The sequence below is a fragment of the Ischnura elegans genome, chromosome 10, assembly GCF_921293095.1.
Source record: "Ischnura elegans chromosome 10, ioIscEleg1.1, whole genome shotgun sequence".
Classification (NCBI taxonomy): Eukaryota; Metazoa; Arthropoda; class Insecta; order Odonata; family Coenagrionidae; genus Ischnura; species Ischnura elegans.
The window spans coordinates 54,608,016-54,624,114 of NC_060255.1; the positions used below are offsets into that span (position 1 = coordinate 54,608,016).

The 16,099-nt window shown below is 38.0% G+C and overlaps 1 protein-coding gene across 2 annotated transcripts in view; it reads left to right on the forward strand.

The window, feature by feature from the left end:
- The window catches only part of LOC124167245 (ninjurin-A-like), a 72,758-nt gene extending 57,111 nt beyond the window's left edge, over positions 1-15,647 (forward strand). Inside the window, exons 1-4 of one of the 2 annotated variants that reach the window (XR_006866640.1) lie at positions 12,330-12,340; positions 15,226-15,254; positions 15,420-15,504; positions 15,602-15,647. Coding sequence is in view for 1 of the 2 variants with exons in the window: in XM_046545130.1 (XP_046401086.1) it covers positions 13,370-13,628; positions 14,496-14,711 (475 nt within the window). In the remaining variant the exon portion in view is untranslated. Of the gene's footprint in view, positions 1-12,329; positions 12,341-13,369; positions 13,629-14,495; positions 15,129-15,225; positions 15,255-15,419; positions 15,505-15,601 lie in introns of those variants that run through there. The other variant, XM_046545130.1, reaches the window with a different exon arrangement.
- Positions 15,648-16,099: the final 452 nt, after the last annotated feature.

The following is a 16,099-nucleotide window of genomic DNA, read 5'->3' on the forward strand; positions in this document are numbered from 1 at the left end:
TAGACAGCCTCCTTGCAGTTGGCGCGAAAAGGTTATTGAAGAAAAAAACTGAAATGAGGAACGTGATGAAATACCAAGGTTACTCACAATCAGACTCGGAAGTGTTCGATAGGCATGTGAGAAAGTTGAACAATGGAAAGAGAGAAAATCCTTTATCGGGAAAACTTTATCACTTCAATGCTTAACATGAGTATGAATCAGTAAGTTTCTGAAACGCTCTGAGCATTGGAAGTAGTAGAGATAAACGGAACAGCAAGAGTCGCACGGATGTTGGTAAACAACTTATGATGCACAGGCGTACACAGGATTATAACTGGGGGTGCAAGCCATGTTTTAGGGAGGCAAGCCATGGTCTAGAGTGCGAGGCAAGCCAAGTTGCGACATTTTAGCATGGAAAAGGTGAATGAAACCAACAATTTAAGAAAATTATAACATCGCTTTATTAGTTTATGAGATTTTTTCCTTGAAAAAATAATTTTATTTTAGCTGCATATCTTGTACTAATACATATAATTTTTCGTGAATTTAAAGAAAATTTGGTGAATACTTTCAATTCAATTCAGTACTGATTTTGCTTGGAGACTTTTGCGATTTTGCTTCTAGGGGGAGGGCGCAGGCTGCCCCTCTGCCCTTCGCTGGGTACGCCCATGATATGATGCTTACCTCAGTATTTTCAACATTGCTCGCATTTTGCTGAATGCGAATAGGATTCAAAGTACAACGAAGAGAAAGTGGAATGCACAAGAGGAGCTGCCATCATTTCTCTACGCTTTCAAATCCATACCTGAGTACATATTTTCCCAGTTTAGTGTAAAAATCCTTAAAAGAAAATATACATTATATTTTTGGCATATAATCAAACTAAAATATCTATAATTAAAAGTTTTCCAAGCAGTTCCAGTTAACTGCAGAGACAATTTCTTGAACTAACATATTTATTTTGATTTAAGTTTGAGCTTCGAACTAAATGATTATGCGACGTGGAAGGGCTAAATAATTGTAGATACTAAAGTGAGCCCAGGCTCTTACCTGGCAGTAGCATCCGTTCGTTTATACGAATTTAGTCTGAGGAAGTCACGAAGTTCATTTTGTGGCTATTCGATCACAAAATTATTTTTTTCAAACTCAGAAGCCACCATAATGAGGAGCCTAATATTCATTTTTACAATGACTCATCCACTACAGCACATCTAAAATCAGATTTATTTGTAAAACTATACCTAAACATCTTTATTCGTAAATTAAATTTTCTCCATCACTTTGTGAAAGTCATCAACCGCCATAGGAAGTCGCGGATTCTCAAGGGCAATTTTCAAAGAGTAAATCTTGGAAATTCAATTTTTCGATAAAATAACAACGAGCACAATAAGAAAAATCATATGAATAGACTCAGACTTTTCTTTGCAGAGATTCACGATCTCACTGACAACGAAAGATACCTAACAGAATCCATGCCACCCTCACTACTACTTAGTAGTGTAATACGTCCAAAATCTCAAATAAGACGGCCTCCGGCTTTATCATGAGTAAGTAAATTATTGCACTCAAAATAAAAGATACTACTATCCTTACCATACTTGTAAATATAATAAGACCTGTTTCAAAACTTTGAGACAGATTGATGACTCAAAGATATGTAACTGTGGTAATCTTGGATGAAAGAAGAGGAAAACCTCTAATCTATTATTTTGAGTAAGAAGGAAGAAATAAAATATAGGTAGCCATTGAACTATACACAAAATTTCCATATTTATCTCATTTGTTAACCGAAACCCCTGAAAAAGGCTGGGGAAATCTCTGTGATGGATCTAACAACGAATTACACATACTGTTATGACGGAGCAAGTATAATGTGCTAGGGAAAGGTGCGGAAGATGAGGTAAGTCTTATATAAAATAAAATAACTTTTTTTTAAACTTTTTATGATGTTTATTGGAGTTTAGGTCAATTGAAACCAAGTTATAGCCAACGTTTCGATTTATGCAAAATCATCCTCAGGGCTATGAAAGTGAAAACATGAACAATATAAAATACAAAGATGACATTAATATACAATATTTTTACATAAAAATGTTACGATCGCGTTTTTTATACAGTAATATAATTTAAAGTATAAAAATACTTTAATACAAAGTATACTTTAAATTATATTACTGTATAAAAAACGCGATCGTAACATTTTTATGTAAAAATATTGTACATCGTTGTCATCTTTGTATTTTATATTGTTCATGTTTTCACTTTCATAGCCCTGAGGATGATTTTAAATAAATCGAAACGTTGGCTATAACTTGGTTTCAATTGACCTAAACTCCAAGAAACATCATAAAAAGTTAATTGAACAAGGTCAAGAATAGAAGAGGAAAAGTAGTAACATACTAATTATAAAATAAAATACTTCGTTATTGGGCGAGATTGGAACTATAATGTCCCATCTTTCATCTGACCCCTCGTCAATCATTAAATATTCGCAGAGAAATAATTATTTGCATGCGAATACATCGTAAGGTTATTCTTGAATTGAAATGAAGGCAAATTGGTTCAAATGAGCCAAGGAAGTATGCTTTAAAAAACAACAAAAAAATAAAGGGATCAACTTATTTGATATTTTGCTTCCAATTTATACATGCAGTCACAATTTTGACGCTTCTTCGTTAGCCGATTTGTCACATTTTCCAAAAAACAATTACACTGACGGATAAAAATCAAGATAAATAATACTAATATAGAACAAAATAAAATGGTAAATTTCCACACAATTTTATTTACAAAATACCGACCCGGTCGACACGTAGTGTCATTATCAAGGTAATTGATACCTTGATAATGACACTACGTGTCGAAACCGGGTCGGTATTTTGTAAATAAAATTGTGTGGAAATTTACCATTTTATTTTATTCTCATGGATATAAAACATTTCCACCAAATATCGCCGGACACTGTGAATCATGGACTAATATAGAATAGATAATAAGACACATTCAAGGCAAATAATAATCTATTTTCCTCAGTTTCAAACGCTGAATCTCCACTTGCTCCTGCCTGGTAAACTAACTTATTAATTATAGGACTTTAATAAATGCTAGTCGTAATTTCGTAAGTGAATATCCTTTATATGTGTAAATGGCTGGTGTCCTAACACCCCCTGCCACACGCCTTTTAGTCGGCTTGCGGGGTAGTATGTAGATGAAATTACCATTTCCTTGTAGTGGTCTGTGTAAACATAATCACACTCTAACATTTAAATGGGTTCCAATAATTTAATCACGTCGATGTAGAAAAAATAAAGAACAGACGGCCTTGCCATGGGTTCCCCTCTTTCACCTGTGTTAGCTGAAATATTTATGGACAATTTAGAATGCCAGTTATTTGATTCCAGACATCCACTTTTATCCAACATCTTCTACTGGTACCGTTATGTTGATGACATCATCTGCTGCTGGACCGGAAGTGCTAGACAATTAGATACATTTCTGAATCTTTTAAATACCCAACATCCCAACATTACGTTCACAGTGGAAATAGAATCCGATAAGCAAATAAACTTTCTTGATCTCTCCATATCCATAGTTGGTGACAAACATGAATTTGGTGTGTATAGAAAACCCTGCTATAGTGATACAATCATTCCAAGTGACTCATGCCACCCAACCTCACAGAAATTATCCTCATTTCATTCCATGTTGCATAGATTGGTGAATTTACCGTTAAGTGCTGTGAATTTCAATGGTGAACTTTCAAATATCAAGTCAATTGCAGTTTCAAACGGCTATAGTGTAAACATCATTACCAAAATGCTTCAAAGAAAGTTAAAAACGCGAGCTATTTCACAGCTTTGCTCCCTTCCCCTCATCACTGAGAAATCCAAAAAATGGTGCCGGCTATTGTTTGTAGGGGATCTTTCAAATAGGCTTGCTCGCAAATTCCCCAAAAATAAATTCAATGTCTCTTTTTATAACCCCCACACTCTTGGTAAAGTTTTGTGCCGCAACAAAGACAAAATAGATTCAATCAATCAATCTGGCATTTACAAGGTTAATTGTGAGTCATGCAACATGTGTTACATCGGTCAAACAGGCAGAAGTTTCATTACCAGAATGAAAGAACATAGAAGGTGCTGGAAAAATGGAGATGAAACGTCACTTCTCGCTAAACACCTTCTTTAGACCTTACATTATTGTAATTTTAAACCTGAAATTCTACATTTAGAAAGTAAGGGTACAAGACTGGATGTTTTTGAGCAATTCGAAATTGTACAAAGTGATTTGAATACGCTTATGAATGAGCAAGTGTTTTTCACCCACTCCCCTCTCCTAAAGATACCCTTCACCAAAACAAATGGTGAAATTCTTTCCTCACCCACGCCTTAAGTGCCCCAACATCCACGGGGTGTTTCCCGTCCGCCCATCCTCTCTACGCATTTGACCATTTTCTATTGCTGGCAATTTCCCCCCCCCCCCCTTGTACCCCCGCTAACTTTCACTCCTTCTCAGCTAACCCAAAGGGACTCCTCACCCCGCCTTTTTTTCCTGCGTCGCTACTTACTCCTCTCACTTTCAAAAGACACGCGGCCTCTTTTTACCCTAAGCCCCCCCCCTTTTTTCACTCTTCTCAACACCCCCTCCTCCTGTTTTGCTATGGTCTTCCGCACGTGTCGTCATTTTACAGTTATGACCCTCCCTCCCAGAACCCTCCCTCCAACGTGGGTTCTCCACATCCCGTAGTTGTATCTTTCCCCATTGTCTATACTCTGTACACCCGTTCCCACCCCCCCCCCATCCTCAAAGATGTCAAATCCTCTCCTTCTCCAATACTCTCCTCTCTCAAGGGTATAAAAGGGATCTTCACATGTGTTCAAGCGTCTTGTACCAGATGATGGCTCAGTGAGCCGAAACGCGTTGTACGAATAAAAAAGTCTTGTGGAAAAGTGCTACGACCTTTCATTTACTTAAATAATATACCTGTCGCCGCGTTCTCACAAATTAGATGATTTAGAATTCTATTTGAGAGTAAAAGAATCACTCAAATACGATAGGTGCCTTAAAAATATATCTTGGCTCATATTTACTTTCGTAGGGATAGCGGAGGAATTAGTGGCGATTAAGGCACTCTAAAGCGTTCTGGATTATATTACAATTTAGCACAACCAAATTACGAGTAATTATCTGTTTATACCGAGTACAATAACGCTGTTTAGTAAATTATATCCTCTTTGAAGTTTTCCTTTGTACCGTCCAATGCTTACATAACTCTTAGCTTCTCTTATGAAATCATGTTTGCGTGATAAAAAGTATTTTTCTAGAGTTAGTTTTCCTCCTTATAATATAGCTATTCTTCCAACACAATCACTAGTAACATTTCTTCGCTGACCCCACTACCTTACGTAATTCAATCCTCGATCGTAAATGTATGCCTCGTCAATCCATAAAAATATTTTTACAACAAGTTCTAAATGTCGAATCCTAACCCTCACATTCTTTCACGATCCTTCGCTATGCCTCCGTTAATTTTACCGCTAACACTTCTCGGAAATCACATTTCCATTACACTGAGCTAATATTTATGCTTATCTTATTATGTCACAACCAATTTTATCAGCATTTATATTAAGTAAGGTGGAGTATTCATGGCAGCACAGCAGCGGAACTAGGAATACGCTTTGGGGGGGATGAAGGGGCACAGGAAGGGGACCCCCCCAGGCAACGTGGGTTCCAGGGAATTTTTTCCAAAAATGGCATGCCTGACCATACATTTTACATCATTTTGTCACTAAAAATTTAACTTTAAGCAGATTTTGTCAAAAATAGAAAACAATTTTAAATAATTTTTGTATAGTTCAATCATCCACCTCCCATAGTTACGCCACCGCATAGCAATATTGATTCCGTTCTAAAAAAAATATTTGGTTAAAAATTATTTTACACGGGGCACGTCATTGCGCAGGTTAGCTATGATTTTATGTTAATTGCGAGAACGCGAGCTCGGAATTAGAGCGGGGCTATTTTGCCTATTTTGCGGGGCTATTAGAATACATGCATTCTCGCATGCGTTCTAGCAAGTCACAGCTTTACGCGACGCAATTTTCATTGCGCCTTCGTGCATACGTCAGATTGCGCAAAGACGTGTCCAGTGTGAAACGACCTCTACTAACGAACGCTCCAAAATCGTCTACGAATCGTCTTCATTGATTTATTTATTTATTTCCACACCTCCGAAAACAGCACCATTCGGCCTTTATTTCGGGGTTTTAGTTTTTAACTTTCTAGCAATCGAACAGGCGTAAACAACCATGCCCTGCATAAAAGTAACTTACCTAGGCGGGGCTCGAGCCCCATGGCCTTTGGTTTGGCAGGCGAGGACTTAACCCCGCTGGCACCGAGCCGGCAAGACATTTATTGTATGCATATCACTCAACGATTCAACCCGCATATTGGTTTGGATTGGTGAGGGTACAGCTCACCCATGACAAAGCCAGAGACGTGCCAAGTTCAAAAATTCATGGTAGAGGGAGCAGTTCCTTTTCCTGAGCCACCTCGATATTCGATGATTTTTATTAGGGGATATCCAAACTTCTACCGGGATTCGAACCCGAGGCCTTTCGCACCCAACGCCCTACTAGAAGCCCAACGCTCAACAAACTGGAACATTATGCTCCTATCCTACATCATACCGCAAGCAGATTCAAATCACAGAACGCAGCGCATATAATAGTGTATTCTTCTTCCCGCAGTTGATAATACTATTCTAAATTCCGTAAAGGTCGTTTAGATATTGGAATGTATCAATAAGAACACAAAACACGCATTACGGAAAATACAAGAAAAAAAGCACGTACTACAGAAAAAAAATAAAATACAAATTATACATTTTTTATAATGATTGAGAAGGTGTTTCCCACTGTATTCGAAGTATTCTGCTGTACTATAAAATACCTGTTCAAGTAGAAAAGCCTTGGCTAGTCTCTTAAACTTCTTAATTGCAGTAACCTCTAAATTTTTTGGGGTAAGTGATCATAAATTTTTGCACTACGACAGCAGCATATATAGGTCCTCGCTACTAAAAACATTGGTTTGACCCCAATTCAGAGCTTAACCTCAAAAAACGTAACAAGCAAACTTTAAAATGGCATAGTTTCACAGACTCCCTTCAGTAGATAGGGTAATGGCCCCCTCGCCCCTTCCCGTATACATTCGCCTCTGAAAATAGGGAACGAATAGCTAGAAGCATTGGTAATGGTTCACTTGAATTGCCATGAGAAAAAATTCCCCTGGACCAAGAATCGAACCACGGAACTTTGGCTTCCATGGGAATTAAAGAACCTGGATAGCGCAGTGACCCGGAAAACCAAAGGTCCGTGGTTGGATTCCCGGTCCAGGGTAATATTTTCTTACTGCAATTAACGTGAATTTCACCGCCGTTCACGTAGCAGGTTTAAAATAAACCACATTGGTACATGTATTTGGAGGAGTTGAGTATTAGTCAAGGTGATTAGCGCCACATTGAAAGATGAAGGGAGTGAAACTCAAGCGTCAGTAACAGTAGCGTGTCCAAGACTTTCGTTCGGGGTGGCTCCAAAACTAGAAGGGTCCGGAGGAAAATTATTGAAAAAACAGGGTACTAAGTTGTGGGTTTTTAACTAATTTTAACACTTTTCATAATCGAAAAAACTTCATTTTTCACAGAAATCTTTTAGAAATTTATGACTGTTCAATATTTTATTTTCTTTAATAATCATGCAAAGTAATTATGTTTTTATATTATGAACGGGGGGGGGGGGTCCGAACCCCCTGGACCTCCCCATCGCTACGTCACGGGTCAGAAAACTACCAGTACACAATACACGTTTAACGTCACAACCGACAGTGACTGCTCTCCTGAGAGTAAAAATGAACGAGAAGGATTATCGGCGCTAGTGATGGAGATTGAAATGACAAAATCCAAGATCACGTGACCCCCGTATGGTCTTATTCCCAAGGTAAATATAAAAAAGAGCGCTACATGCAATGTGGCTGCGCAGCAACCAAATGCCCTTAGGCCAACATTAAACCTGTATCCGCCCAGAAAACTTCCTGCACGCGATTGTGAAGATATTTAGGTACTTTGCTCCTATGCTCATCTTTAGTAATGTAGAGAAATATTGCGGTGAATTGGATGGATGAGGCAGATACTTTGTGGAGATCCATTATGAGATATGAAGTGAAACACTTTGCACTTTCCACATAAACATTTATTAAACTAGAGTCGACATGTTTCAATGCACTGCCGCATTATCAAGACTAAACCAAGAAATTAACCATACCAATATACGATACATACACAAATTGCACACTCGCAAAAATTTGAGAAATTGGGGGTGGAAGGTGGGGGGGAAAGAAGGGTTGGGAATTTTTTGTTAAAAAAATATTGTGGCGATACACCAACTTTTTTCTTCAGAATTATCTGTAGCCATACAGCCAAACTGGGTTATTACTACTCGTAATAACGAGGTCAAAATCTTATTTTGTTCAATTTCAACGAGCGTCCTTGATAAAAAAGGATGAATATTTCAGGGCCGAAAGCATATTTTTGGATGAAGGAGAGTTAATGTATGCGACGCCATATCCTGCTAAATTTAAAGATAATTGCATGAAATTTAAAGACAGTAGGAGTCCATTTTTAAATTTCCATTTCGCACCCGTCTCTTAATGACAGTAGGCTTCTTTATATCGGCTTCAAAAATGAACTAATGAGAGGATTAAGTTAATTCAAGCTTCAACAACATATTTGCGACAGTTCTAAAGCAAAAAGGAGTGCGGGTTTTCTTCAAGAGCCTCAAATTCTCAGCATGGCTACGGTGGGAGTAGATGGGTAAAACTACAACTTCAGGATTATTAAGATAAATGGAAACGGTTAGAAAAATAAATGCTTTTAAATACATTTTATTTAAATCCACGTAATTCCATCTTATTCTTTATGAGCATTAAATTTAATGAAAATAGAATAGGGTAGTTTCCTTCATCAAAGAAAACAAAAGGCATTGATGGCGATTCGTTACCCACCATTAGTGTATTCATAATACACAAATTATTTGGTTTTTGAAATACCGGTTTAGACGAATGGCAAGGGTCAAATTTTATCCTCATTTGAAAAAGGCCAGATTGGCGCCCATGCGATTCCACTCCACGTGACGTCACAGGGACCTAGTTTCTACACGAGAGGATAGGAGTTATGCATCGTCAGAGGCTACCAATGCATGCATGAGTCACAGAGCTCAGGGAAACATGTCTTAATAATCACCTATTAAAACTGGCTAAGGTCGGAAAGTTTTCTTCGCTTGATAAGGTATTAATAAACCTTTTTTAAGCCATGCGCTACCAGACAGGAAGGTACTCAGCTACCCGTTAGCATCCTGCGTCCTATCAGCGCTCAGAGCCTCGATCAAGGTCACCTACCAGGCGGGAGGGGGAACCAGAAATGCGTCGTACGGACTTTTTCCCTTCATTCCTACTTACGCGTCGCGTTTTCGCGCGCTTGAAATTTTTCACTTTTCATTTGATAGCGAAAAATAGATATCGTCATTTAAAAATCTAAAAGCGTGAAATACGTACTCCAGGAGTAATAATCTTTCGATTTAGGCAATAAAAAAATAACAGGAAACCACCCTATTTACATTCGAAACAAATTATAGGAAAATGTACGCTTTCATCGCAGTCAAGTTATCTTAAGGAACTACACACAAATTTAATTTTTACTTTTGCGCGAGCGTCATTGCATTTTGCGAGTTTGTTCAAATGATAATATTTATAATTCCTACCAAGTTCCTTTTGTTTGCCAGGCAAAAGGTTGAATAGCAGACACACTGGATTATCCGAACCCCGTCTAGAAGCCAAACCAGGATAGCGTCAGCGTACTATAAAACAGCCGCAACAATATCCAACATTAGGATTCATTGCTTTTGAAAAGACAAGATCACGAGGAAGTCAATGCGCTAAAGCGTATATCATGTGACGCAATATCATGTGTCTGCGGCTTTCGCGAGTGACAGAGATTACTTCACGGAATTCGCGTTTCCCCGTGAAGATAACCCCGCAGCCACAATGATATCACAGATTTTAAACTATCCTCTGTAGTCTTGGTCACATCGAGGAATAGTAGTATATATATTCTCTTGAAATAAATACTGATAGGAATTTTACCTCTACACTCTGCATAGTAAAACCAGCTGATCCAATGCCATACCCTAAGGCATGGTTACACGATTTATTAATGCGTAAGGATTACGCTGTAAATATAGCAACATTTTTTAAACAAAACGGAACACGTACTAATGAATAAACCGGATTAGAAAAAGTTCTATTATCTATTTATGCATTCGTTCGACTTAATGTAATTCGATCATATGCGGTAAAATTTCACGTTCATTCACATACACACTGATTTTAGGCAGTTAATATGTAACCAGGCCTTTATAACTGGAAAAACTGCTTCATTAAATCAGAGACCAGTGAATCAAGTATCTATTATTGTGAGTGAAATCATTTACTTAAACTTAGTGACGCCGGAGACTATTATGTGAAAGTTTGGTCCTATGGTACTTGTATGTGTGGTAAGAATCCTGGTAGGTATCCTTAATTGTGAGTGAGATCATGACCTTTTAACCTCTACAAAGCAGCGGATACATACGGGGGCGCAGCGAGCGTCCCCCCCCCCCCCTTGCGGGGCTGCCCGCATTGCCGAACCACAATTGCAACTTTTTTATCGCATGAGATAGCATTGTCTTGTACTTGCATATAATCAATTTAAATTGGACGTGACCTCTTAAAATAATCTTAAACTTTGCAAGTAACATGATTATTTTTCATTGCGATAAAAGTATAGGTAACTTAAAAATGTCTTTTGCGCCAAACCTTGAGTTTTTTCTGTATCCCTTACTGCTACAAAGTCAAGCCTGAGGCTGTCGTACATGATTTTTCTTACTGTGCGCGCTATCTTTTGCTCGAAACATTGAATTTCCAAAATCTACTTTTTGGAAATCGCTTTTGACAATCTGCGGACTTCCAATGGCGGTTCATGACTTCCACAAAGTGATTGAGAAGTGGTGGTGAATTCAGCTATTCTGAACTTGTTCAATACAGCCGTCTAAATTGCTGCAATTTATCTCAGGTTTAGCAGGTATCATTCAGCGCTGCGATAGGGTACAAACAGATGAGGAAGGGGGATTTATTTGGAAGAGGTAAACTTAAGATTTAACCTACTCAAAATTTCTGTGAGAAACTATTGTCTCCTCCGCTTGCCACATCAATATAATCAACGCATCACGTATACAGTGATCTGTTTCCTCTTCATTCCCTATATCCCTTCTTATCCCATTTCATCTTTTCCCTACATCATCAAAATTCCGAAGTCACCAAAGCAGCTTACACGATTTTACGAATGGACACTCCAAAAATAGAGCTCACTCATACGCCGTGGTTATATCGATGCTAATGATTCCATGAGAGCTCGGGGAAGTGAATGTACCGCTAACACGGGCCTTCAGAGCTATGTACTTAAAATTCTTCAACTGCCGTGTTCTTGGTACCAGGATACATAAGACCGACGATTTTAATAATCATACACTCTAAAAAAGATTTTTAAACATAACAGCTATTTAATTATTACTAGACTGCTATTTAAATAAAAGTTGGTTGGTTTCATTATTATATTTTCAGCCGTATTCAGCTAAAATGTTGGTCTTAAGGAAGAAAAAATTTAAACTTTGCTTCCTAAAAATTTGTGGGAAACTAAGTTTGTTAATTTATAGGAAGGTCATCGTACGCATAGTTGGATTTAGGGGCGGGGCATGGAGGCACGTGACCCCCCAGATGCTTAATAAATAGACAAAAATTTTTGTACGGTCATCACTACGTTCGTTTTGTTTATTACGGAGCCTCAATCATTTAATTTCATATTCAATACTTTCGTATTAAAATAAAGGGAATATTTCGTGCATTAATTGTTGTATCTTTTTTTATCTCAAGTATGAGAAGATCGTTTTCCTGTCAGGACCCCCCCTCACCCAGAAATAAATCCTGGATCCGCCCCTGTTTGTACGTGTTTTACTGTAGAAAGCAAAGTTTTTATTTTACTTCCTTGAAATGGAATTCTACAATGTATAGGCCTCACCCATTCAGTGCAGTGTTGGTCCTGCCCAAAATACAAGGGGATAAATTTTTTTTTTATTCATCGGTCTTAAAATGACAGTTGCAATATCAATTTGATCATCACATGTCAAGGGCGTACCCAGGATCATAACTGGGGGGGGCAACCCATAGTCTAGGGAGGGGGCAAGCCAAGTTGTGACATTCTAGCAAGGAAAAGGTGAATGAAACCAACGTTTTAAGAAAATTATAACAGCACTTTATTAGTTTATGAGATTATTTCCTTGAAAAAATAGTTTTATTTTAGTCACATTTCTTATATTAATACATATTTTTTCGTGGGTTTAAAGAAGATTTGTTGAATACGTTCGTTTCAATTAAGTGCTGATTTTGCTTAAAGACTATGGCGATTTTTGCTTCCAGGAGGGCGGGGGGGGGGGGGGGGGGGAGGGGGGCAGCTGCCCCTCGCTGCGTACGCCCATATCACATGTTCACAATCCGAAGATTAATTTGACGCAGCTCTACACTTCGCTGTCATATCTGCTAACGTTTTCATTTTCTTCTTCACTTTTACCGTAACTCGTCCTATGTAACTCATTTGGGTCCGTCCTTTGCCTTTCTTCCCGTTTACTTGTCCTCATCAGGTCACCATGTACCATGATTTACTTCTTCATGGATCGTGATAGCCTGATGATGACAAGTGGACGCGTAAGATGGGCAAAGAACGCCCCCGAATTATTTGTGTGAGAAAATTCCCTTTCTGTAAACTTCAATCGTGTGCTTTCTTCGGAGGACAACCTTACTTTAATTTTAACTAGTAAACTTTTTTTAAAAATCGACTTGAATCCGCAAATTCCCCAGAAACTTACCCGGCTATGATAGCAAAAGAAATTCCTTGCCGTTAAAAACAAGTAATGTAAATATAAAAACATTAATCAGCGTCTTGGATATTATTTTACCACGTTCATTATTAAGGGATGTTAAGACTGATAATGTAAAAAATTAAGACCTTTTACGCTGGTTATGTAACAAATTTATGAAATAATTTTCATTCCAAGCCCTGATGAAGGCGTATAAATGTACCGAAACGTTGACAAAAAATTACAATTAAAATTTATCAAGACCCACGATCCAAGACGCTGATTAGATATTTAATGAAGAGGTCGGGAGAGGATAAACAAAACAAACTCAATATAAATACACGCATTATCACTGACACCCTAAATGTATTTTCCTCGATGCTTTTTAGGGAGGAGGGCTCGGATACAGTAGTGGTTCATGCTGAGCACCACGAAACTTCCGTCACTCTGGAGGTGTCCGAATCTCCTGAAACGCCGATTACTGGACAGAACACGTATGCGGCGAAGAAGACGGTGGCTCAAGGCATGATGGACATCGCGCTACTGACAGCAAATGCCAACCAGCTGCGATACATTCTAGAATACAGCAGAGACTCGCCAACATTCTACCTCAACGTTCTCCTCATCATTATTAGCCTCATCCTACAGGTACTCGGCGAATAACAGACAGGTTTTGATAAATAAATATAATAACTTAAGTTACTTTATGATGTTCCGAATTTAAGAAAAATATGGATATATTCAGTTAAATAAAACCCCTCAACGTATCGAATCAATGGTTCGCGAGCTCAATTCGTGGAATGTTGACATGATAGATTCAAAAATAAAGTTTGTTATGCTCCACACAATAACAATTAAAAACTCAACCGGTTTCGACCTTTTCATGTCATTATCAAGAGGTTCTGTTCTGGTAGTTTTTAATAAATGCAGTGAGGAATATAAGAAAATTTATTTTTGAATGTGTCACCCACAACGCAAATGAAGACACTGCCCGACAGCTATTTTTTCCATTTTTTTATTTTGGAAGAAAAAAATGTTTGCTGGATTTGGATTTGAAAATTGATTTTCCCGCTAAACAATTTTCATAAATTCAATTTTTCAATTTTCATTAAATTTTTTAGTGAGAAAATGTTATTGCGTAAATTTTACGGTTTAATTAGCCTTATCGTTCCTAAATAATAATATGACTTAAGTGCTAAAAGCACTTGCGAATCCCGATCCAAAAATATAATAGCAATTTTCACTGGGTTCGTCATACAGTAAGTACTTTATTATTTACCCTATTTTTCATCGCTTAAAAAAATCATAGTAACAAAGAGGTCACGGAAAGTGGGGCTTGGCAGCAGTGTTTGACCTTGGCGTCATTTGACTCCGTAACGCTGCTGATGGCTGCGCGCCGAAACCCGATCTTGTATTTCCTTTGTACTTTTGACTGAATACATCCATCATTTTAATTGTTTGCAAATTCAAGAATGGTGTTGAAAATTATGCCAAAACATTTTTTTTCTTGCACAGGTTGCAGTCGGAGTGTCATTAATTTTTAAAGCAAGATTTGATCTCGCGGGACAAGCGAAAAACGACTACGCCAATCGGTTGAACAATTACGTGGTTGTTGGCGTTTTTCTGGTGACTATCATCAACGTGTTCGTTGCGGCATTTAGTATCAGTGGGCCGACTTTAAAGAACGTGGACAACCACGAACCACCAGTGGTTACCAATAATTTAATGTGATAAAAACAAATGTACCCACACTGTCATGGATGGAACAAACTTTTACAAATAAAACATTTCATTAAATTACGCTGTTTTTCAATGAGCAGTTGTTGAGAGATCGATCAAAACTTGGGGACGGTGGCGATCAGCGTTTGTAAACAAAACCTTGCGCTGGATTTCGGCCAAGATGTAGCAGGTATAATTGTGGAACCTTTTCGCAGTTAAGCGGTGGGGGATTTGAGAATACATCTTGCCAAAAAAATCTGGAGATGTTCCAAAATTAGGATCAGCTCGGCCGTGGCGCTACGTGTTGGGGAGGCTGGAGTTCCTTGGATTGGTACATTGTCAATAAATAACCAGTCCGCGGTGCATATCAGCGGAGGTAGCACTGCGTTTTGGCGAGGTAGAATCAGATAAGGATGGCGAAAGGAAAAGGTCAGTGAATTCGAGGGAATTATTCGACGTATACTCAACCCCGTTCGTTTCCAAGGTATATCTTGTTTTGCAAACAATCTGTTTTCTGTTTTTACAGGAGGTGGAGGAGGAGCTAAGGGCGAAGAGGTAAACAGTTATAATAATAATATTATTATTATGAATGTTTCGTTTACGTTGAGATGCGTCTTGAAAATGATTTTGGCGATATTACGATGGGCTGAATTTTGTGCAATAAGTATTCTGGTGCGCAGTTAACTCATTGCGTTTATTTTTGTATCCCGGACGACACAGAAAAAGGCAGCGGCCGGAGGTGGCGGTAAGGGAGGCGGTGGAGACAAGGGAGGAGAAGCTAAGAAGGGTGGCGGCGGTAAGAAAGGTACGGTATGCGTTCAATCCAGCATAATTGGAGCAATTAAGAGGTGAAAGTGAAACATAAAAACACCGATTTTGCACGGAAAATTTTATTTTTCCAGGAGGGAAGAAGTGAACCACAAAAGCAGGGAGTGCGCCCTACATGGGGGAAAATATTTTTGGAATTTTTTTTTCATCTTACTGTTACATTTGTGTCCTAATACTTAATAAAAATATTTAATTATATTTCTTGAGAATTTACCTTCATAAATTACGCCATCCCTAGACTGCACTTCCAAACTACCAAGGGACTTTTCTGAGACTTATAATTAACTACCTAATCAAAAACTAAAAAATGGAACATTATTTTCTGTTGAATATATTAAAATTCGGGCTGAAATTTCTAGTTAATTGTATTTCAGTGTGGAGTCCCCACACTTAGCAACAGGAGAATTCTAACTAGAGTTAATTGCATGAAAGTTAAAGGGCTTTAAAGAAAAGTTTCAAATAACAACAGTTTAATTTAAAGCGAGGTCAAAAAAGAAGTATGTGTCCAAATATTGGTCCACAATTTAAACTTCAGAAGATTTTGATGTGATATTTGAATGTCATTCTTGTGT